Here is a 24980-nt window from a genome sequence, read left to right on the forward strand (position 1 = left end):
TTCAGGAGGAGGTGCATCTGTTGTGTCACACAAATTAGGAGGTGTGGATCTGGAACCTCACTAGCTGGCCTTTTTTTGGAGACTTGGGTTGGCCAGGGGTTGCTGGTTTCACTGCAAATTAGTAATATTTTACTCAAAAGTGCCTCAGTTTAATTATTATACTTAGAATAAACAAAGAGGTTTTCCTGTGTGTGTGTGTGTGTGTGTGTGTGTTTGAATGCTCTGGATTTCTATCTCAGCCCTCATTCTGCTTGTTCCAGTGAAGTAATTTAGCACCTGTCCTGTCTGCTGCTTGATATCTGACACATTGCAGGAGGCTGTTGGTGTTTTGCCTGAGTGTCTATCAATAAGTGGATTAAGGGCTGTTCACACTCCAGCATGAATCACACTCCAGTATGCTGTTTTACAGATTAAGACCCAATCCCCTTTTTATGTGATAGAAGATTAGATGACTTGGGCCCCGATGAGGAATTAAACCCATTTGTCAGGCCTCGCACTTTGGGTACGATTGTGTGTTTGTGTGTATCTACACATAAATTGCTGTGTATCTACAGTTGGTGTCTGTGAGGTGTCAAGGGCTCTTGCAGTCCAGCTCTCATATCTATATACTCACTGCTACTCTATTTATGCTGACATAAGGTTGTGTTTGAGTCATTTGTCAGAATAAATCATAAGTAAAAAGATTTACAGCTTTTTAATTCCCTACATATGATGCATTGAATGTTATTTGAATCTATCTATCTATCACTAGTCTGTCTGTCCATCCATCCGTCTGGAGTAGTTATAACAGCTAAAGGGTTCTTTTATCTTATATATAAAAATATGAAATAATGAAAAATTCTATTTTATAAATGCATTTATAATAAAACATTTTTAACTTAATTTAGATATTTCATTAAAAAGAAATATTTGCATTGTAAAAAAAAAAAACATTAGGACAATTAACTGTAAGCTTGAAAATATTTTTTTTAAAAGAAGAAATTCATATTTCTTATCATAAAACTGTAATTTTTTTCCATTTTAGATACCACACACACACCCACACACATTAGATTTATATACTCTTTCAGACAGTTGCCTACATTTTCTACATTTCTATTGTGTTGCTTATTTAGTGTTACACATTTAAACTTAGAAAAATAAGCTATAGTATTAGAGTAATATTAAAGTACATAAGTTTAGCGTGATTTCGTCCCTTTATCTGCATTTCTGAAAGCATCTAATCCTTTTTCCACATCCATCCTGGGTACAGCAGTAATTAAATGCAAATGTTTACACAGATATTTTGGTTTGTGTGACTGTCTCACTTGCGTCACAGACCAAAGGATCTTCATCTCTCTCACCGTCCTCTCTCTCTAAATGTGTGAAACCGAAGCGAGAAAGTGAGTGTTTAAAGCAGGTCACCATATGGTTTCTCTTCTTACATGCTCTGTCCTATTTTACACCAAGGTGCTCCATTAGTGACCTATTGGACACTCTCCAGCAGCTTCAGTAATGGGGCTCTATTCAGGTGTATATGTCTGTGTGTGTGCGCCGTGTGTGTGTGTATAATGAAGTTTCTGCTTGTTTGATCACTGATTAAACATTCAAGCAACACAAGCACAATCGGCTGGCTCAGCCAAGCTAATTGCATTCCCTAAGGAGATGATCCAAGCACAAGTCATCCAATCCTCCCTTCAGGGATGGGACCTCATGGGCCGTCCTATCTGTGCGCATCATATTGTGTGCATGCCTTCATTGGCCATTCTGTTGTGCTTTGTGCCTGTTCGCGTCTGTTTCAGTTTAAAGGCTCATTAAAACCAGTGCTATAAAAAGATGCATATGTCCCCTCAGCTGCAGTGGTGCATTAAATGCGTCGGATTTCTTTCGCTCTTTGGCTGTGTTGTGTCTGACCTATCCTGATGCGTTCACTGCTCCTGGAGGACGTGGGAAGCCCAATGCTACTGCACAATCCAGTATAGACTTGTCCACAGTTACATCAGGCTGAATGTGTCTTTCTAACATCTGTCCCTCAGAACACAGGTGCATGAAGCTGCTGGGAATATTTCAATACAAAAATAACTCATGGACAAAGAATAGTGCACACAGGATGTCTGTATTTAGGCATCAAGGGCCTCTTTTCTTGTCTTAACTTGTTTCAAGGGTGCAGGTTTTCAGAAAAAAAATCCACATATATGTTTACTTAGTTATACTTTGGGGACAAATCTGTACCCAGAAGCTCCCCTTGGGAATGTTCTCAAGGGTAAAATTATAAATATGTATTATAGGGAGGTGGGTAGGGTTATAGTAAGTCTGTAATGTTGTCTATAATAGTGTATCCTCAGTTAAATTGTAGTTTTAAATTAAAATGTTTGTCAAGTTTTTGGTCTTAAAATGACAGATATCTAATATAATATATGAACATCAACCATTTATACTGAGAGAGGAAAAAATATTAAATGTGATATTAAAAAGAATAAATTTGCTTCTGTGCATTTTGTTATGCGTGTATGTACACACACACACACACATGTATATATACACACACATACATACATACACACACAGTATACATGTATACACAGTATACATGCGCACACACATACTACATAATTAAACATTTTTAATTACAAATATAGATAATTACAGATAATATAATATATTGATAATGTAATATATTTGGTATTTTTTTATTATTATATTTGATATCCTTAAGATACCTTTGGCAAAGTCTTTTTCTCTTCACAAATATTCTCAAAGAAACGGAGATGATTCCACAGTCAAAGAAACCTCTTCTTATTCTCGCAATTATGACAATCAGAAGCAACAACATAGCACCCACTCAGAACATCCTAGCAACCTAGTACACCCTAGCAACCACAAAACCATTCCTAAACTGTATCAATACGCTAAATATTTTAGCAGCACCATAGCAACATCCTGACAAATAATTATAGCATGTGTGTAAAATATAGTTAATTAACACAATTCAAAATCAAAATGAGTATACCCTTAAAAACAATAAAAAATTATTCTCTTAGTTGAAATAATATTAGCTTGTGTCCTCAGTACACATATACAGATGAAATTTGTCAGTGGCGGGTCACATTATGAGGGCACTGTCCTCTATCAGACCTCATTGTGCTGTCAGCATCAGAGAGCAGATCCCAGCTGACATTCACACACCTTCCTATATAATCACAGACTCAAGCTGCTCAGCCACACAGGGACCTGAGCAGTGCCAAAATGTTGCTGATGATGGACTGCTGTGAGTTTAGACAAAGAGGGAAAAATAAGGCAGTGACACAACAAGCTGTGACCCACACTAGTCCTGTTAATACATCATCTACAGTCCTGGCGGCTCTAAAGAGACCATATTACTGCTTGGAGTTACAATGACTTCTGGATATCTGTGATGCAAAGTAAAAGTCATTAACATTTTGGGGTGCCATACGTACAACCCTTTTGGCTTCTTTATTCAAATAAAAAGACATGAATAAATAGATTGTGTTAAAAACTGGACAATAGTCTCCATTTTAAAACATAAAATTGTGGGCCTATTTGGCTTTGCGTATCCGGGTGAGATGGAGAATAATGTCGGGTTTAAGGTAAATTAGCCCGCAGAGCTTCTTGACACCCAGTATTGTGCTCTTGTGTCTCTCTGCTTGATTCATGCGGCTTCCTGTTTACCGTTTTTCTCTGGGTTCATTTGACAGGTCAGTGCATAAATGCATTATGCATTTCACATCACTTCATGCTCATTTCTCCTCAGCTTTAGGACAGCTCTCAAATCCCATAATCCTTTGGAGCTCCTTTACTGCACAGCACCCACCCGTCCCCCTCTCTGTGTCTCTTTCTCTTTCGGTCTCTCTTTCCTCTTGCTTGAATCCTCCCATCAGGTGGTCTCTTGTGCTCACACACGAGCATACACTTATGAAATCCACACACACACACACACACACACACACACACACACACTTGCTCATGTGGAACGGGGTTTCCAGGATCTGCCAGCATTAAACTACAAATATGCTCACCGCATCAGTAATTAAGACAATGTGGATCAGCCAGGCTTTTCAGGTAACGTCTGGCAGAATGAGTTCAGGTTTCTGTCACAAGCTGACATTGCCCTGTTTATCCTGGTTTTAACATCCATCTCAGGCGATCAAGTGTTCCTGTGGCTCAGTGGTAGAGCATTGTGTTTTCAATATATATATATTGAATGTGCTCAAGAAACTTTCCATCTTATTATTCATGTTTTTTGGAGACCGTAATACCATTTTTTTCAGGATTTTCAACTGAACTTTCAGAAGGACATTATTTGTTGGAAATAGAAATCTTTTGTGACTTTATAAATGTCTTTGCTGTCACTTTTGAACAATTCAGCCAATCACTGCTGAATAAAAGTATTACTTTATAATATAGTATTAGTTTGATTAATGCTCTTCCCACTTTTGTTTTTTGCATAATGAAGATTTGTTTTTGTTTGCAAAGCACCAGTACAGGACAACACATGGATCTATTTGTCACGAATGTAATGTAAAGATCCAAAACAACACAGGAGTCAATTTCTGCTGAAGGCGAGTAGAAATGAGATACATTTCTCTGTGCTTGCAGTGCGTCTGTCATATTGTCAGGAAAATGAGTGAGAAATCATAAATACACAGTTTGACCAATTCTTACAGTGCATCATCCATAATGGTTCAGTTCTGTGATTTGCTATGAATCGTACCGGAGTTCAGATGAACTGTACCACCCTCTTTAAGCAGAATCGGGTTCAATTCGTGGGTGTATATCCATGTTCAGAAAACATGGTTCACATTATCCAAATGAACTAAACTGTGACATCAAACAAACCTGAGTACTTCTTTCTTTAAAGGCACCTTTAAAACACAGTACTTATGGTATGAGATGCTGAGAAAACTGATGACGCAACAGGCAAAGATTTGCATCTTAATGTGTATGACTGCATTCGAAAGAACAAGTTTAAAGATGAAGCTTCTATGAGAGTCTTTTACCATGTACTGTACTGTACTTGTGATCTTAAACAGTACAGCATATTTTGGACCATGTTCACATGAATTTTTGGGTGATATGTGTAAACCAAATATCTTGTCAATGGGTTGGAATTTTTGGAGTGATTGATGTGAGAGTATGAAAAGATCCCTTTGATTCCCACGCCATAAATCTTTGAGAAGGACAGGAGGTATTGAGACTTTATTTGCAAGGAACTGTTCCATTTTTCAAAAGCATCCATAGACAAGGATGGATGAAGTCTATGGGGAGCAGAGCTGGTTGGAGTCATGTTTTATCCAGAGCCCAGTGGGACCTCTGGAGGAAAGATTTCCATGGATGCTCCAGGCTGATTGGGATGCAGGGGGAATGTGAGATCGGCAGGAGATTAGAGTGAATTGAGACATGTATCAGAGCAAGGGAGTGCTGCCTTTGATTGGGGGCTTTTCTGGGTGGTTCGCTATCCACAATCCCTGCTTTCATTCAGCTCTTTTTCATTTCTAGTTCCCTCTTTCGCTCATTCTGTCTCTCTCTTTCTCTCTCTGACAGGTGCGGAATGATTTGACCAATGAGCTGGAGAAGGCAGACATCCAGATTGCAGACACTGAGAGTTTCTCTAATGATCCCTGTGTGAATGTGAAGAAACTAAAGGTAAGGGAACTCATAGGCCCTGCCAACAAAATATAACTAGCTTACAGTGCACTAGCTTAAAGTGGAACTATACTTTAGGTACACTTAAAATATCTTACATTTAAATCAATTATTCCAAGATCATACAATCCTAATCAATACTGACATTAAAATACATTTTAGGCTTAATATTAAGAAATGTACATTGTGCACTAGTACTCCAAATAAGGTTTATTTATATTTTTTATATCATTAAATCTTGAGCAATATGTCAGTAAATATGTTAATAGATGTATGATGTATGAAATATGTTAAACTACTTAGTATGAAATAAATGTATTTTAAATATTTTACTAGGATTAGGAGATGGATTTCTTAGATGTACCCATATGTGTTGAATTACATCTGGACACAAAATTGCTAGATTTGTGCTTAAAAATGGGTTAAAATAAATATCTTATGGACTAAATTTGTCTAATTTTAATGAAAATAAAGCAATATATGACAAAAATCTCATATTATTGATATTTTTATTATAATAATGCAAATTAGTTTTGTTTAAAATGATTTTTATTTTTATTTTTTTTATAGAAAATGAAGTCCATTCCTAGATTTCTGTTCCCTTTTAATATTAAAAGTGGGGAAATATATATATGCAAAAATATACAAAATATCATAGTTTAAAGATGTGACCATTTTTACTGCATTTATACATTTGTGTGAACAGTGAGAAGCTGACTCTGTAATCATGTGATATGCTAATGATATGCTAATGAGCTGTGATGTCATTGTTTAAGCATTGCATCTTTAGCTTTAGATGTCTCTTAAAGAGAATGCTAAAAAGTTTTCTTAGTCATCATCGTAAACACATAAAGGGGCAGGAATGCCATGATCAATTTTTAATCTGGTTATGTTTGTGATCTAAATAGCCATTGCTTCATTGTTGTCTGCTGTTTCTCCTACTTTGCAGTTTCCACCTAAATGTTTGTTCCCAGTCATTTTTTTCACCATGAAACTATTATGACTCCTATTACCTGCCTGACTTAGTACCTCCATTATCGCAATTCCCCAAATGGCGAAGAACTGCTGGAGAACTGTTTCTTCAAATTCTGCACGCTCAGATTTTTCACCAGTTGACATAAACTCTTAGAAACTGTAAATTCAACATTTTATTTCACATTGACATGGCTGTGCCAGAGCGACAGCCACCAGTTTTGCAGTATATTAACCCATATAAACAAAATGTTCTCATCCACACATCCACTGGGTTACCATTCGCTGTGTAAATATGGGAAAGTCTCACAACCATGGTCTTGATAAAAGCAAAGCGATTGGTAACCGAGGTCCTGGGGCAGCCTGGCAAAGATCCAGCCTGCATTTTGCCTGGCTGGTGAAGCTTGTGTCAGCCAGGTCTCCAAGACAGCTGGAGCCACTTACACAGCTGGAGGGATTCAGGTTAAGTGCCCACGCCGTCGGGAGCAGCAACAGGGTTTGTAACGGCTGCTGATTGTGAAGCAAGAAGCGCCTGACCCAAGCAGTTGGTCCTGAAAAGGGAAGCGGGAGTATTTCACACAATAGATCCAATATCTCAGCATGTTCTTTGGCACGGCTGAAGTGCAGAGGGTGGTATTGTAGCAAATGAGACAGTCTCTGAGAAACATCTCAAGGAAAGCTTTTACCACAGGCCACACATACACTTCTAAACAGTGTTTGGAAGTGGCCCCATCACAAACGCTGTTTATGTCAATGTTCCTGAGTTAAAAGCAGGTCTGGGATCAGATTTAATACAGCCGCTGTGATCTTACCTGTAAACTTTACTGTTTTCAGAGCTGTCAACAAAACGCTATCCCACCCACTGGAGTCATTATTTTTTACTTCTGCTTGAACGTGATAGTTTTTATCTTGAGCAGCTCATTAGCTGTGCATGTTAAATGCTCTTCCTGTAGCCTCGTGCTTGAGGATGACATCCCAAGAGGGAAAAGCAGAAAATAGATTTAGAGATTATTTCTTAAAGTCGCTGGTGGGCATTTCAATATCCCTGCAGCTGTGACACATTCTTTGATAAACTGGGCCTTGGCACCACTCAAACAAGATCGTCTGACTTCCACCTGAAAATCCAGTGATGGACAGATTCTCAGTAGCCGGGTTTCCATCCAAAGTTGCAAATTTTACTTGTGTGCAAAATTCTTATGTCACATAAAACATTTGTGAATAAGTACCGTTTCCATCCAATGAGTCAAAGAGAACAAAATCATCACTCCATGATAAAGTGTAACTAAATATCAGTATAAATAAAAGTGGGAGAAATCACTGAATATAATAATCTTCATATATTATGAATTACTTGTACCTCAGAATGAGCAAACAAAGCACAATAAATGCCGCCCTTGCTTTCAGAGTTGGATGCCTGCTGTTTGGGAATGTAGTCGTGTAAGAGAGTTCTGAAGGCAATTACAAAAAAAAAAAAATTCATGACAGACTTTGCTTAGGAATTTCAGCATGACCATAACAACATTTCAGATGCTATGCAACGAGATCGGTCTGCTGGTTAGTCAACTTATGCCATCCCATCCTGCAAATCACAAGTCTTTTGATGCACTTTGAATGCGTTTCCATCTGCCTTTATTCGCATTAACCCTTTTTGCACAGAGTTGTGCATTTACAGTGCATTTGCAGCTTTTGTTCGCTAAGTGGTGATTTATTGGCGTTTATGAATTTATTTTTATGGCATTAGTCAGAGTAAATTGCGAGGCGAATAAAGTCTCATGAATGTGCAGCCTTGTACACATAGATATGTATGCTTGTACAGTGGACCAACGGTCAAGGTCAGAATTTTTCGTTCAAAAACTTCCATTAGCCTTTAAATCGAAATGAAAGCCTACGTATAAAAATATAATTCCAGTCAGTTTGCAAACTGTCCCTTTGCGCCACCTGGTGGTAATTTTGTGAACGACTTTAACACGAGACTGACGTGCAGTTAATGCTGTGGCCCTGCGGCGGTGGTACACATGGCGGTATTAGGCATTTTGGTTGGCCACCTACTGTAGGTAATATTGAGAATTGGTCCCTATACTGAAGTGTTACTGTTTTATGTAAATCTATTTAGCCATTAACTACCTGTTTTATTTTGTTCTCTATCCCTTTTCTATAGGATAATGATGTTAGAATCATCATCGGTCAGTTTGATGAGAATCTGGCCGCTAAAGTCTTCTGCTGTGTAAGTTAGCTGGCTTCAAAATCATGCTTCAGACTGTGAAAGGCCTGTAGATTTCTTTAACATACTCTACATGTGCCTCAAAAACATTTAGCTGTGTCAGCATTGAAATGACTGCCGTCAATATATTTTTTTCTTTGGTTGAAATGAGATGTGTGTTGAGTCTCTGATCTCGTGTGCGTGCTCAAGGCCTACAACCTGAACATGTATGGCAGTAAATACCAGTGGATCATCCCAGGATGGTACCAGGGGAACTGGTGGGAACAGGCGAACTCCACAAACTGCACCACTAAGAAGCTGCTGACAGCCATGGAGGGCTACATCAGCGTGGATTTTGAACCTCTCAGTGCCAAACAGATTAAAGGAATATCAGGAAGGGTGAGTGTCTGCAGTGCAGCGGGATCTCGGGAGTTATGAATGACATTTCTGATTTCTGACAGGAAAAAAAATCAGTTTCACCTATGAATTTCAGTTTCAGTAGATGCTTACTCTGGGCATTTCTCGTTTTTTCCCAATTGAAATGGTTTGTGTTAGTTATTACTTACTCTTGCTGTTTTACCAAACATATTGATATTAATGACAATAATTCTGATAATGGAAAAAAAAATCTGCGTATTAAAATGATTTCTGAAGGATTTTGTGACATTAAAGACTGGAGTAATGGCTGCTGAAAGTTTAAAAAAGATATTAATAAAATATATAGAATATATATATATGAATAGAACACTGTTATTTTACATTTTCATAGTATTTCTCAATATAACTGTTTTTACCATATTATTGATCAAATAAATGCAGTCTTAGTGAGGAAAAGAGACTTTTACTTGAAATTTACATCAACTTTCATTTTTGTAATTAAAATCAATGTTAAGTAGAACACTATGAATGGTTTTAAAAATGTCTGAAACCAACATGAAAACCAATTTCAGCTTTTTAGAACATGTCTCAAAGTAGATTTTTAAAAGATTTCTCATGTTTAGACGCCACAGGAGTACGAGAGGGAGTACAAACGTGAGCGAGAGCAGAAAGGAGTGGAGGCCAGCAAGTTCCACGGCTTTGCCTACGATGGCATCTGGGTGATTGCGAAGACCCTCACACGTGTCATGGAGCTCCTCAGACACAAGGAGAGGCACGACATGTACCACAACTTCACGGTGGATGACCGCGAGGTGGGCAGAATGGTTCTGGACGTGATGAACGAAACCAATTTCTTTGGAGTGACGGTAAGTGCTCTACAGCTCTTCTTGAAGACAAATAAAGTGTCTTGTTGGCCTGTTTACAATTCTGTAACTGCAAAAGCCACTGAGGCTTTCACGATTTCATTTTAGATTGAGCCGTCAAGTGACGTTTCCTAAAGCTGAAAAGTTTTAAAGGCCATATTGTGATCTCAAAGTCAAAAGAGGGCTACTTTTATTACTGCAAACTGGCTGCGAGAGGCTGAGGGAGGGCAGACATTTGAGAATGCGTCTTGGGATTGGAGGCTGGTAATGCTAAACCTGCAATGTAGCTGACAGAATAAGAGCCAGATAAGAGGTAGGGAGATAGTTGGTATGCAGGGAGTGTCCCGTCTGCAGACATCACTGAATGTGTGTTTGTTTATGAGAACACACTGCTGCAGGCTGCCAAAAGCGAGAACCACAGAGCGCAAAAAGAAGGCAAGTCAGCAAATCTAAAGGTACTCACTGAGGCTGAACCGAGATATCTCTTAACAAAAACGGAAGGAGTAACGATATTGCAGTTAATGCTGTTGGTTTGGGAAATGAATAGGGGTTAATGTGGATTTTGAGTTTTAGTACAGTATGTCCTCCGGCCCTCCATCTTCAGCTTTTATCCAGCAGTTATCTCTCATGTGTAGCAGAGTATGTTTTATATTTGTCCAGGCTGCAAACAAACAATGCATGTGCCGCGAGACCTCAGCGTCGAAGCTTAATGGAGAGGAAGGAAAAACAAACACACATAAAAAAGAAAAATACTGCTGGAAGACCAGTGAAAATATGAGCAGAATGGCTAACAAGAGCATGTGGTCATTCTTTTCCCTCTCTATAGAAAAAGAGAAGATATATCAGTACAGTAATGGTTACTGGCCAACATTACAATTTATTAATATCAGTCTGTATTGTATATTTAATTGATAATTTCCTCTATTTTTACATTTAAATTACTTTTGCTGTCTTCTAACGTACACTTAAAGTGAATCCTTTAAAAACACAAATTACAAACATTTGAAAACATTTCAAAGACAAATTAACATTATTAACACAGCTTTTTTGTTGGTAAAAATGTATTTCACCTACATCCTAGATTTACAATAGCTTTATGATGCTATCTGTCACTATGATTAATCATTAAAAAAAAATTATAATATATAATTTATAACATAAGTATTATGCATTATATATATATATATATATATATATATATATATATATATATATATATATATATTTATTTATTTATTTTTTATTTTATTTTTTTTTGTTATATTTATTTTACATTTATTTAGACAAATTAGAGTTTTAATTTTGGGCACTTATTGGTTATCCTCCATAACGTGACAATAATTATCAGCATTTAAATATTATGAATCAGTAAATAATATTCATGATCTCAGATTCGGATTTAAAATAGGACTTTTTCCTATCAAAGCTGAACGATTGCAGAGAATCATCTGGAACATAGTCCCATAAAACTAGATTGCAATCTGACTACAACAGATTTAGTGGTCCCACAAGGATCAGGCTTGTCTCGTACCGATGGCTGGGTCTTTGTCCAACAGAACGGGCTGTTCTAGCTTCTCCATCAGACTTTGAGTCCTCTGAGAAGAGCTATCGATTGAGTGCCAGCATGCCTCAGGAAGTAAAACATTATCTTAGAGAAGTCTCTGTGGATCATTTTGAGTGAAGACTGGTGCTGTGCTGCTTTTATTTGGTAAAGAGAAGGTTAGCACAACTTTCTTGATTCCAATCAAAAGTTTGAGGTCAATAGTATATGTATTTTAAAGACATTAAAACGTTCTTGAACAGCAGAATTGCATATTAGAATAATTTCTGAAGAATTATGCAGCACTGAATATTCAGCTGTACCATTACAGAAATAAATTACATTTTAAAGTATATTAAAATAGAAGACATCCTAAATTGTAAGTAAGTATTACAGAGTATTGCCGCTTTTACTGCATTCTGGATCACATAAATGGAGCTTTAAGAAGCATAAGATATGTTTTTCAATAGCCTTACCGACCTCAAACTTATGAATGATCATTTAAGGGTCCGATTTCACATTGTTTTCTTGTATAAGGATCCTGAGTATAAGGATTCTGACGAGGATCAAGAAACACTGCTTGTCAAAAGTGTCGAAAAACCTAGTTTGTTCAGTTTTGATTGAAATGTACACAGTTTAATGTACTTACTTTAAAGCATACAAAAAAACCATGACTGAAGAAATCAGGAAATGTAATCGAAATGTCTAAACCAAAGCCTCTTTTTGCAGATATAACAGCCGATGAAAATATTGTTTGTAAAGCTGTTCTCTACATTTGTAAAGTTTCCTAAAATGTGTTGCATTTGTATAGTAGGTATAGCATTGCTTTCACGCTTGTGTCGAGTTCAAAATGCTGTGGTAGTCACAGAATCTGGATCCAGCAGAAGAGTCCGAGAACATCACGCTTCCTCCTCCGCGTTTGACAGTTGGTGCCACAATAAGAGCAGCCATCCTTTCACCTACTCAAATCCATATGCAATTTTTATTATGTTCCAGTTTTTATAATTTAAGCATGTTTCTAGGTAGTTTTACCACGTACTTTTGTAGCTTTTTAAGTTACACAGTGGACTCCGTGTACTGCCTAGATTTAAATAAGAACAGGATACATGTATTCTAAAACATCATTCAATTTTTATAATATTAGAAAAGTTGAAAATAGACTATTGCACTGCAGATGTGGACTTCTGAGACTAGTAGACAACATCTTTATATATATATATATATATATATATATATATATATATATATATATATATATATATATATATCAACATAATATCATACAAACATATAGCAACATCATCATTTTCTTCTATCACCTTCATGATCTCCTTTACAGGTTTGAGGGTGCCTTGCACACCTGTGTGACCTCCATAAGGCCTCCTGCCTGGCCTGTCCACACCTCTGTGCAGACACTCACGCTCACACATACTGATAAAAGGTGCCATCAACATGTTTGACCCGTCAGCCCACACCTGCAGCGCAACACAATCTATTTTCAGCTGTTCTAATGTTATGAAACCAGTCTAAAAAAAGAAACCGAGAAAGAGTGAAGTCTTCGTTGAATTAACAAAATCTCTCCAACTAAAGCTTGAGACTTAAAGTGACAGTTCCTCTTTCTTTCTCCCATCAAACACAAAAGGAAATGTTCTGCAAAATGAATAATGAAAGCGATGGTCCTGAACAACAAAATGTGACCGACGTTTCTCCTTGCTGTCTCTACAGTGTTACAAAAATGACATCCTGCTCAGCATATAAATCAAAACGATGTCTTAGAAACTATGGAGGATATGTAAATTTCCACAGGCTGGGCTTTAGAGTCGGTAAATTTCATTTGACAAAGAGTACTGCAGTTCACATTATATATTGTTTACACACGTAATTCTGCATTGCAGCTTTAATGTGTTTTGTGAAGGCGAGCATTTATCCAGCGCGCCCACGTCAGAGCAGCTAAACAAAGAATCATATTGCACTGGGACTGGAGTCTGCTCTACACTTCAAAGATAGCCGTTTTTAGAGATACGATCGCTTCTGAGCTGCCTCCCATGGTTTTAATGGGCTTCTAATTATTGCCATGGTAATGCAGTATGCCTCTCACCTGTTATTTTATTGGGCCGAGTGATCCCAAATCCTTTTAAATGTCTCATTAGGCAGCTTCAGGGGCAGACAGACTGCAAATTTGCAGACGTCTTTTTCTAAGACATAATGAGCAAACTAGATAATATTTTGATCCAGTGATGTAGCTTTTAAAAATAATTTATGTAAAAATGCTACATACCTGTCTGCGCTTTGATCAGATATCCATGATTAACCAGCAACATCTGATTTGACATATGTGAATTCATGATTTTGCAAGAAATTCCTCTGTTAATGATTATGTTTTGTAACTGGATGAAATGATTTATTATTTATATTTACTTAACATTAACTGGTTTCTTCTCCTTTGAAAGATAAGTTTAATCCAAAGTTTCTTACAGTGCTCTTATGGTTGTGATGATGGCTCAAGGGCACAAACAGGAACTTGCAAGTACTCAGTACCCTTTTTATATTCCCCGGACCGCTGTTATTTTCAGCTGAATCTATATCTTTCCTTCACCATTATGCTACTTCTTTCTAAGGCATTTATTATTTTATTAGTAGTGCTTGCTGAAGTAAGATATTTACCTGAATTCTCAATTTTATGATCCTGATACAAGTTGTTTTGTTGAAATATCTGATAAATATCAGAATTTACCTATTTACATAAACATTTTGAGTTTTATGATACTGATACAGGATTTCTTATTTAGAAAAAAATGTATAAATAATATTTAGAAGTGCAACAATATTTTATTTTATTATTTTTCATTGTATTATCTTCTTCATTTAGTTTTTTATTATTTTATTTTATTTTATCAGTAAAGTATCCCAGTCCTCCTCAGTTGGCACAACCTGACATCCTCTCAGAGCTCTGTGTGCTCCTTTAATTTAACAAATCAATTGTGCTGCAATTAATTGTGTTTGCCTCAAGAATGCAATTAATTCACAGATCTTTAGTCTAATAAATGGCTTTAAAATCAAGCCCTGTGCCAGACTTCAAACTATACCTTCCCAATTTGTTGCTGTGCCAAGTATGAAGAATATGGCACAAGTTGGATAATCGATCTTTGTAAGATATTTCTTCCCAACTTGGATTTTGTGCCATGATATCAATCATCTCAACTGTGCAATCGAGACTTCTGCAAACTGTCCATTTACATGTGGTAAGCAGCTCTTGTGAAGGTTCATCGTTGTGTGTTTCTGCAGGGTCAGGTGATGTTCAGGAACGGGGAACGTATGGGAACCATAAAATTCACCCAGTTTCAAGGTAAGTCCATTAAATGGACATTTTTCATGGTTAACAAGCCTTTTTATAGGAAATGCTGGATCAAATATATGTCCTTCAGCCAAAGTTGATTATCCTCCGTTTTACAGGAACATCTCACTCAGTGATAGTGTCATTCCGTAGAGTATGTGCGACAAGTATCTCAGCATGACAATTGTGCCATCCATACCGTAGATAGCCGTCATGCTCAGCGGCAATGTCGGCGCCGTCCTGTAGCTTAATGGGGTCAGAGAATTCCCCTGTTCGGCCCTCCGATGTGATTAATCCAGTGTGTGTGTGTGTGTGTGTTTCCTGAGGGCAGAGGAGATTAACGCTGGTTTGTGGGATTTAATCTCGGAGCAGGGATTCCCCCCTCGCATCCCACAGCAGCCACAGGCCAGCGTTCCCCACCCTCTTCAGTCTTATCTGCTTCAGCGCAGAGGCTTCTCTCCATAGTGTGTTACATCACCTCTTCAGCAGGCCACAGGATCTGAGGGCTGTTTGGCTGAAGGGTGATTGAACTGTCTGTCAATATGAAGGCGAATGGCAGTCAGGGAAAAATAATGAAAAAAAGAAAGGAGACGATGTTACCAGCAGTGCACTAGAGAGCAGGAAAACAAAAAACAATCGGTTCACTCTGAGAAGAATCGCTGTTTCTGCGTTCCTTTGTGTTATTATCAATCTGAAACCGGTTTGCTTAGAAAAAATAACGGTAAATAACGTTTTTTTTTTTTTACTTTTTCTTTTTCTTTGGCACCGGCGCGATATGGTCATCCCAACGCTGGTTGGTTTTACAGATAGAAGCAAAACATCATCCAAAACTGTCAAGATTTATAAAACTGTAAAGCTAGATAAATAAAACTATGAAGCTTTGTTTTCCTTTGCGTGAACTTTGGATCATGTCACAATAACTTTTGTTTGTAAACTGTTTGTCATAAACTTTTTTTGGTTTGGTTAATCTCTCAATGATTTAAGTCAAACACATTTAGTGTGTAGGCCAATATAGGCTATTCGGTTAGTCAAGTCAAGTCAAAGTCAAACTAAATTTGGCATTTCCATCACTCGTTTCTGATGTGACACTTCAAAATGTGCATAAAAACATTGTGATGGAAACACATTCATTTGTTTTTCTGTTCACTCAATCTATGTTCACTTATTTATTCATCCATTCGTTAACAAATTTTATTTACTTTATCATTTATTAACTCACTTTCTCATGCACTCACTTATTCAATCAGAATATACTAAACAACTTTTAAAATCTGAGCAGACATCACACAGTTGCTGACTTTATAAATGGAAACAGAGAGAACTGGTCATCATACACTAAACGGCTGAGGATCACACACTACAAATCTTTCAAGTTGTTGCAAACACAACACACTCACACAAAACATGTGCCTGATGGCTATGAGCTGCATGACAAATGAAAGCAATGTGTGTTATAAAATTGGCTTAGAATATCAACATGTTTGATATCCTGGATGGACACTACACGATTCTGTCAAAATCTGCAGCCTAGATATGACTTTAATAAAACTAGGATTGTCAATGCCAGACTGTAAATTGGGACAAAAATTAAAGATTACAAATATATGTAGCATATTTCAGCTTTGAGTTGTTCATTCACTCACTCACTTTCTTGCTCATTCACCCATTCACTTTATTCATTAAATGACTGTTCTTTCAGTCACACACTGACTCATTCATTCACACAAAAATTTGTCACACAAAAGTTTTTAATTAGTCTTTTTATTTTTTTCCAGTAAAAAAGAGATATATAGAATAAATAAATGAATAAATATATACATATCCCTGAAAAAAGATATATTTGATTGAGAACAACACTGCATATGATTTCATTGACTAGTTTTTAGAGAGTGCATCATTAATACAAGTTTATTTTATCTTACTGTACTGACATATTATGTTTCTCTATTTTGTTTATTTTTTTACATTGTTCTACTTTTTTACACTTAAAATTAAATTAATTGAAAAGATCTGCCTTTGAAAATTGGATACTTTAAAGAAGTATCCAATTTTAGATACTTAAACTGGAAAATATTTTAAGAATCATTCTCTCAAATTTCCTTGTCAAGGTTCCATTCATTTCCAACCTGCTCTCTGCTCATCTCTCTCTCTTTTCCTCCTCTCCCTCACTGTAAAAGGATAGGAAGGGGTAGCCCAGGCTGAATATTTAAAGACGTTCTGATCCTCAATTGAGCCTGCCATCCATCTTTAGAGTCCCAGTCTGTCAGCTCCTATATCACACCCACTGCCACCACACACCAAACCATCTGGACAAGACACTCAGAGCCGTTTCTTAACCTAGTTATTTGACAGTGACCTCCTGGCAAGATGTGTTCTGGCCAAACTGTTTCTTTCTCACTGCATTTATGAAAAAGATGTAGCCCCAATTTAACCCATTAGAGTTGACAAATTTTAACTGAACACTGTCTATTAATTTACATGATTGCTGTCTTTGCAGTGTCCCACATCTCATGGTCAAAGTACCTGAATGATGACAAAAACATGTACATGGACATCACTGATTATTCACAGTCAATGATTCTCCTGACACAGCAAGACGATCTAGAGCACGAAACAAAATCTAGTTCGGTGTTTAAATTGTTCTTGACATTAAAGTTTGGCCTGGTTGAACCCACAGCAGTTAAATGCAAAAACCTAAAACCATCAGATGAATTGCACTGAGTATGCACTGAGAATGTGGGTTGGCATCCCAATTCATATTCATGTGGTAAATGTTTAGCATTAGCAATCTTGGAAACACATGTATTTCCAGGAGCCAAGTGATAAATATCTTATTTCCCATGTTCTCTATTTTTAAGTGAGTTTTCTTCCCTGTGAGTGTGACAGTCAATACACAAGCAGTTGTGAAGCGCACACCAGGGAGAAATATTGAGTTTTAAGATGGCTTTTGGAATTGACTTGCTTTGTATTTGGCCTCAGAGAGTAAGTCTTGTTCTGCTGGGAGGTTATTGACACTAAGCTTTATTTTATTGCATCTGTGGATACGTAACCTTAAATTTCACCTAACCATCCCGTTTTCATCTTTAATACCCAGTTCAGTGTTATTCTTGTCAACAAGGCTTTTTGTTTTGTCAGCAGTAATAAAACAAAACAAAACAAAAAGATTGCTTCATTGAGATAATTAAGTGAAAGATTTTAACACTGCACTAATAATGTTTTTAGAAGGAATTTTCTGATAACTGGTTAATTGGCTCATTCAAATGCTTTATTTATATTACATGAAATTACTAAATATTTATTTGTTCTTTTATAGTTTGGCACATTTTCCCTTTTTCATATTCATTTTTGTTTTGTTATGCTTTCTGGATAAAGTAAAGCTGTTTTTCTGAGTTAGACGGCATGAGACAATGTTTGTCTCAAATCATTTTTTTTGCAGATTTGCTAATCTGGTGCCTTTTAATTGATGTGCAAATGCATAAAGTTGCAATTTACATACTTTTTTAGGTCAGCGTCGCCCTGAGCATTTTTGGACAATACGTTGGACTAGTTCTGCAGTGGAGGGCACAGAAGCTAAATTTACTGTCTATTGTCTTGTGTCTCTCCTGGGGGACGTCGGCTTTGAACACGCTGCTCTTATCGCCGCTGTCCTCTTGTTCTTGCTGTCTTTCACAGAGGGTCAAGAGGTGAAGGTGGGCGAGTACAATGCCATTGCAGATGTTCTGGACCTAATCAACAACACCATCAGGTTCCAAGGTAGGAAAAGCCCCGTTTGTGTGTGTTCGTGGGTCAGCGTTTGACTGAGAGAGAGACAGAAGGTTCACACGTCTGCCAATGTTGTGTACTCACTGATCCATGTGTGGTCATCTGAATAATTCAAGAGTTATTTTCTGTTTGCCCACATTGACATTCTTTTTTTTTTTTTTTTCAAAATCCCTGGATATTTCTTTTCTTTTCAAACTGCTTGTGTGGAAAACTTGTAATGGAACTTATGAGAAGATATGAGAAATGCATATGTGCGTTGAGTATCGTATTTGATACAATATGACTCAAATAGTATGCTATCGGAGAATACAGAGCTAAATATACAATCTAATGCAATTTGATGATGATTGTACAAATAAGTGTTCCTCAAAAGTGTGTTGAATCATATTTGATACTCACTTTTTAGCATGATTTTCCATATACAGTTTTTTTTATAAAATCTTGTCCCAACTTGCTTCCGTTCAATAAGTGTTCATCTTGACATATTTCTAACAATGTAAAAGGTATTCTTACATGTATTTTATAAAAATCATTAAATATTTCACAGCAAAAAGAAAATTGTTTTACGATCTTAAAGAGGAAGTTTTTTTAATAATAAAAAAGGCCTAAAAAGCCTTTTACTACCTTAATAATTCAGGGATAATTCAACTAAAAATTCACCCATGAGACTGTTCATCTTCAGAACACAAATTAAGATATTTTGGTAACAATACTGTTCAATCGTCAATGAATAACAAATGACTTATCCACTACTAACATCATAATAACTACTATTACTTAACAAGATTAATGATTACGGTAGCACTTTATTTTACAGTCCTGTTCCTCATGTACATACTATGTACTTATTATAGTAATTACAATAACTATGTAATAACTAGGTACTAACCCTGAACCTACCCCTAAACCTATCCCATGTAGTTACCTTGTATTACCAGAACTTTCTCAAATAAATACACTGTAGGTACACTATAAGTTCATGTTAATACGCGTACTGTAAAATAAAGTGCAACCAATGATTTTGTAAGTAATAGTGCTCGGTTGAAACTTGAATTTCAGTTGTTACTTGGATTAGTATTCTAAAGTGCAAATCATCATAACCATCATTGTAAGCCTTTTTTATGTATGTAAGGTTTTTGATAGTAATGACTCAAGTGTTACTAAATCCTTCTGAAGAAACTATTAGTTATTTGGATCAGTATTCATAATGCATGTGTGTGGTGTGGCTGACACAGGTGTCAGGTTTTTCAGCAATGTTTTGTTTATATACAGTATTATATTATATTTAAAGTCCAAATGTGCATATTAAATGTGGCCCAGTAGGCTTTATAGGGTTAACTGGGAAACAAATTCAAACACAGAGCTCAACTGAGTTTGTTTTTCTAAATTCGACTGAAAAAGATTCTAAGCCATTTGCTTTTGAGCTAATCGCAGTAAAGCCTCACAGTAGTAATTGAAAACACGGAGGTTGTCAAGGCATCAAGTCACGCAAACAACTCTTGACTCCTTTTGGTGACACATTTGGTTTAAGTGCTGGACTGTCTTCCAACTTCTCATTAAGATGTAAGATCTAATCGCATCTTTCATCACGGCACCATTTTAAAACCTGTACACAAACATTATTATGTAAGCTTGGGCAGAAATAGAGCTAATATGTCACATTAGTGACTAGATAACCCCATCAATTCTCTCTCTCTAGTTGGTATGACATTTTAAAACCTGAGTCATTTAAATTACACAGGAGCGTCTTCCTAGAAGATGTTGAAAGCTTTCTGAGGGGTGACGTTCTTAGATGTGACTCTGAGACTAACTGACTGTGAACCATCATGACTTTTGTAGGTGTTGAGCCGCCGAAGGATCGGACGTTTGTGCGTCTGCAGCGCCGGCAAATAAATGTCCCCCTCTACAGCATCCTGTCTACCATCACTATCCTGGGCATGCTCATGGGAGGAGCCTTCCTCTTCTTTAACATCAAAAACCGCAACCACAGGTCAGTGCTGAGCAAGACTATGAAAGGAAGTAGTTCAAGAATGAGACCACATTTAAAAACTTGGAATTTTGTGTTTCATGTGGAAATAAGTTTTTAAGATATGATAAATGTAAAATAGAAAGTTAGGATAGGAAAAGTTCCTATTTAAGTTTCTACATTAATTTTGAGTCAATCTACAGTAGATACACTACTGTTCAAAATTTTGGTCAGAAAGATTTTTTTTTAGTTTTTTTTATGAATCATTGTATTAATCAAGGATGCATTAATTTAATCAGCAGTAATGGTTAAGGATCCTGAAAAAAAAAAACATAATTGAAATGTTTCATGAGCAGCAAATAAGCATATTGGGATGATTTCTGAAGGATCATGTGACACTGAAAACTGGAGTAATGTTGTCTATCTATCTATCTATCTAAAACTGGAGTAATGTTGTCTATCTATCTATCTATCTATCTATCTAGATAGATAGATAGATAGATAGATAGATAATACTGTAGGTGTAGATGCACATTTAATTGCAGTAGTTAATAATGAATGAAATGTGAATATTTAATATATCAGATGTGTGCTTCCCTCCATCTGCAGGCTGATCAAAATGTCGAGTCCATATATGAACAACCTGATCATTCTAGGGGGCATGCTGTCATACGCCTCCATTTTCCTCTTTGGTCTGGATGGATCCTTTGTGTCAGACAAGGAATTTGAGACCCTCTGTACTGTGAGTAATGAATGATTTCTGTGAATCAGATGTGAACATGGGTAGACCATGGGTTAGTTATCACACTTTCACTCCCATAAACGTTCTCAGTTTTTTCCCCCCAGCTGCAAACAACTGTAATGGATAAACTGTCACGATAATGAGCAAACATAATGATTTTAGTGTGAAGAACATTGATAATTATTATACTGTTGGACTTATTTATGATATTGGTGCTTTAAACATGCAAAACCAGTGCTGGAGTAAACAAACTGGACATTTGACTCAAAACCTTTTAAAAATTGAGTCAACTCTTCCTGGTCTCCTCTGTATGTGAATTTGAACACTTTTCACCTCTGCTACTCAGACCTTGTCACCAAACTGAGTAAGCATGATTGGATGTGTCTTGTCACGCCTCCACTGCCTGTTTGCATGTGACCATAATCCACCTTTTAATTATGAGGCTTTGGCTACTGCAGTAGCTTGAGTCTCCGGGGAAATACCCCAAAATGTGTTGAGCAAGACACATGCTACCTGCCTGAAATTGGTCCATCTTTTCAGCCTGTGAAGATGAAGACTTGCGTTGCAATATTAAGAATAAATTAAAACTGGGCATTCGATGTTCATGCTTTTTATTAAATAATGTTTTTTTTTTTTTTTTTTTTTGCTTGCTTGCTTTACCCTAGACAAAATGAGTTGAACTTTTCAGCGATCAACAATAAGGACTTTTCTGCTTATTATTTTTTAACATTATCAACCTATTTTTAGAAATTAATTGATTTATCACAACTATTTAGAAATCAATTATATTTTTTAATCTCAGTAAATAAATTAATATTAAACAGTTTTCAACCATTTAAGTCAGGTTTTTAAACAATAAAATGTGTCAACTATAAATTCATAAATTAGGTGGAAAGAACTCACATATGACGATTTATTTATGATTTTCACCTCTTCTATCAGTCCCAATTTTAACAAGTATTTGGTGACAATTTAAATCAGAAGAATTCACAACAATGCTTAGCACATAGCACATGAAAACCACATAAAACCCTCAATTTTACACGATCTTGACACAAGGTCTAGTGACAGCACTAGACTCCATAAACTGTCTCCAAACTTTCTAACACTGTCTTCAGGCCAGCAGGCCATTCTTATCATTGATTCCTGCCTTGCTATGCTAAAATTGTATTTCCCAGAGGACCTTAGCATAAAGAATACTAGATCTGTGTGAGAGAGCAAGAGAGACAGAAGATGAAGGGAGGACAAAGAGAAAAAATGATGCCTCGGGAACTTTCACAGAATTCACTACACACCCTGGCACCCAATTTGCTTTCCGATAGCAGGCGTGGGATCATTAGATTTCATGGTTTTGCAGTTTCTGCTGCTTTGTATTCTATAGACTGGTGTTAGAGTCCAATCTTATTTCAGTACCTAAATTATAAGAACTTCTGGTTTGTAGCAACCTTGTTTTATTCTCACATTTAATGTTTCAGGTCCGTACATGGATCCTTATTGTGGGTTACACAACAGCGTTTGGTGCAATGTTTGCAAAGACCTGGAGAGTGCATGCCATCTTCAAGAATGTAAAGATGAAGAAGAAGGTGAGAAATGGGCTTTCAAAGCATGTCAGATACAACACTCCACACCATCTACATTGTTATTATCAGTGCTGAAAACAGTGAAATTTTTTTAAAAGTTACTTTGATGAATAGAAAGTTTATAGGGGTGTAACGATTCACTCGTTTTCTCGATGCATCGATTACAAACCCTGTCGATTCATATGCATCGATCTTGAAACATGATTTTTGAATCGTGAATCGCCGATCTTGGACAGTAATCGATTCAAAATGCTAAGAATCGAATAAATCGCGATTTCTATAGCGATTCAATGCTTTCAAAATGTATACACATTAAATTACTACATGCACGCAATGGAGACCTTGAAGAGTGTTCATGAATCGTGCCTCTTATCTGTCCTTCACGCGCTCCACTGTTTACCGCCTGAGATTGTCACAGGATTGCGCTCGTGCTCCGTTCGTCTCTGACGCAGCTGACATGTGATCTATAGGACTCGTGGCCAGTAATGCTAACGTGAAGTAGTTTTACTTTTCTGTAGTTTGTCAATGGCTCTCTGCATCTTATCGACGGAGTTATTATTATTATTATTATATAGGCTACATACATAAAATGATTGTATTTGACATTTCTGTCACTTCTGAAATTATGGCTACGCCCCTGGTGTGACAAAATGTTAGCTTATACATAATACTGTTTAAGCTCTTTTTTAAAAACTTGGCTTACATACATTTTTACATATGCCATGTCGCATCATTAAACTAGCATTTAACAATGGACAAAAGTTCTCTAACCATAAATGCTACTGTAATTTGCTCCCTGACTAAGCATTTAAAGAATTTAGTAGAAGCATTTAAATAATCCCGTGAATGCACCTAAAGAATGCAGAATCGAATCGTTATAATCAAATCGAATCGAATTTAATTGTGAATCGAATCGAATTGAATCGTTCTAAATTTGCAAAAATCATTCTTGAATCGAATCGAAAACCTATGAATCGTAATCGAATCGAAACGCTGCCTTGCCAAAGATTCACAGCCCTTAAAGTTTAAGAAAACAGTGTTGATTTGAAAAAGAAATCTGTTTTAACATCGTAAATATCTGTACTGTCACTTTTGATCAGTTTAATTCATCCTCGCTGGATAAAAATATAAATTTCTTTAAAAAAATTATAATAATTCTGACCTCAAACCTTTGAACAGCAGTGTATATGGTCACCTCTGGTCATATGACATAACAGATTAGGTTCCAGTGAGGCAGAACACACAGGAACTGGAATAATTTGTCATCATAATCGTCACAGTGGTGGTTATATTGTAGTATTATAATACTAAAAACAGAACAGAACAATACTGCAGTTTATACAGTTGGAATGGAGATGTAGAAAGAGAGAGAATTAAGGAAAGACAGAAAAGTTCCATTCTTAAAACATTATAGGAAAGCAGCGTCACCACTGGGCTGTCAGCGGTCTCATTTCTCGCTTCCAAAAAACTAAAATATAGAAATGCTTTCTTCACTAAAGGTCAGTTTGCTGTCTCCATGCTCCTGACGCATCCAGAATCAGCCAGCACTGCCAGTGCTAACCAATGAATCTCTGATCTCTTCTAAAGAACAGTGTCTTTCTGCTCTGCTAGACACGGTCTTCACAAGTCTGTGTGTGAATTTTCTCCACAAGAAAAAACATTGCATTGCTATGGGGAAATAGTGCAGTGGGTTTCTTTTGAACAAGTGCATGCACGCAGCTCTTTAACACAACAGATTCATGTGTGCACACTGACCTCCTTTCATACGCTCTTTCTCTCGCTGCTCTTGTTTTTCAGTGCAGTGTAAGAATGTGGCGAGTGAAGCAGCTGATACTGTATGACAGTGCTGTAAAGGATGGCTGGCCACAGCTCCAGCACCCTGCTGGCCATCTTTATTTATAGAGTTTGCAGCCTACTTCCACTGCTGCAGTCAGAATCAGTGGGATGAGATCAAGAGAAACATACTCAGAAAGAGAAAGTAAGCTGCAGAGACCTAGCCG

General features: G+C 36.8%; 1 protein-coding gene across 1 annotated transcript in view; it reads left to right on the forward strand.

Annotated features, from left to right (window-relative positions):
- Positions 1 to 24980, forward strand: part of LOC127979746 (gamma-aminobutyric acid type B receptor subunit 2-like) — a 189081-nt gene that overhangs the window by 115359 nt on the left and 48742 nt on the right. The window contains exons 4-12 of the mRNA XM_052585363.1: positions 5542 to 5643; positions 8774 to 8839; positions 9026 to 9214; positions 9817 to 10059; positions 14882 to 14942; positions 18603 to 18683; positions 20532 to 20682; positions 21268 to 21400; positions 22876 to 22983. Of these exons, the coding sequence (XP_052441323.1) occupies positions 5542 to 5643; positions 8774 to 8839; positions 9026 to 9214; positions 9817 to 10059; positions 14882 to 14942; positions 18603 to 18683; positions 20532 to 20682; positions 21268 to 21400; positions 22876 to 22983 (1134 nt within the window). The remainder of the gene's footprint in view (positions 1 to 5541; positions 5644 to 8773; positions 8840 to 9025; positions 9215 to 9816; positions 10060 to 14881; positions 14943 to 18602; positions 18684 to 20531; positions 20683 to 21267; positions 21401 to 22875; positions 22984 to 24980) is intronic.

The sequence above is a fragment of the Carassius gibelio genome, chromosome B19 (assembly GCF_023724105.1).
Source record: "Carassius gibelio isolate Cgi1373 ecotype wild population from Czech Republic chromosome B19, carGib1.2-hapl.c, whole genome shotgun sequence".
In the NCBI taxonomy this organism is placed as follows: Eukaryota; Metazoa; Chordata; class Actinopteri; order Cypriniformes; family Cyprinidae; genus Carassius; species Carassius gibelio.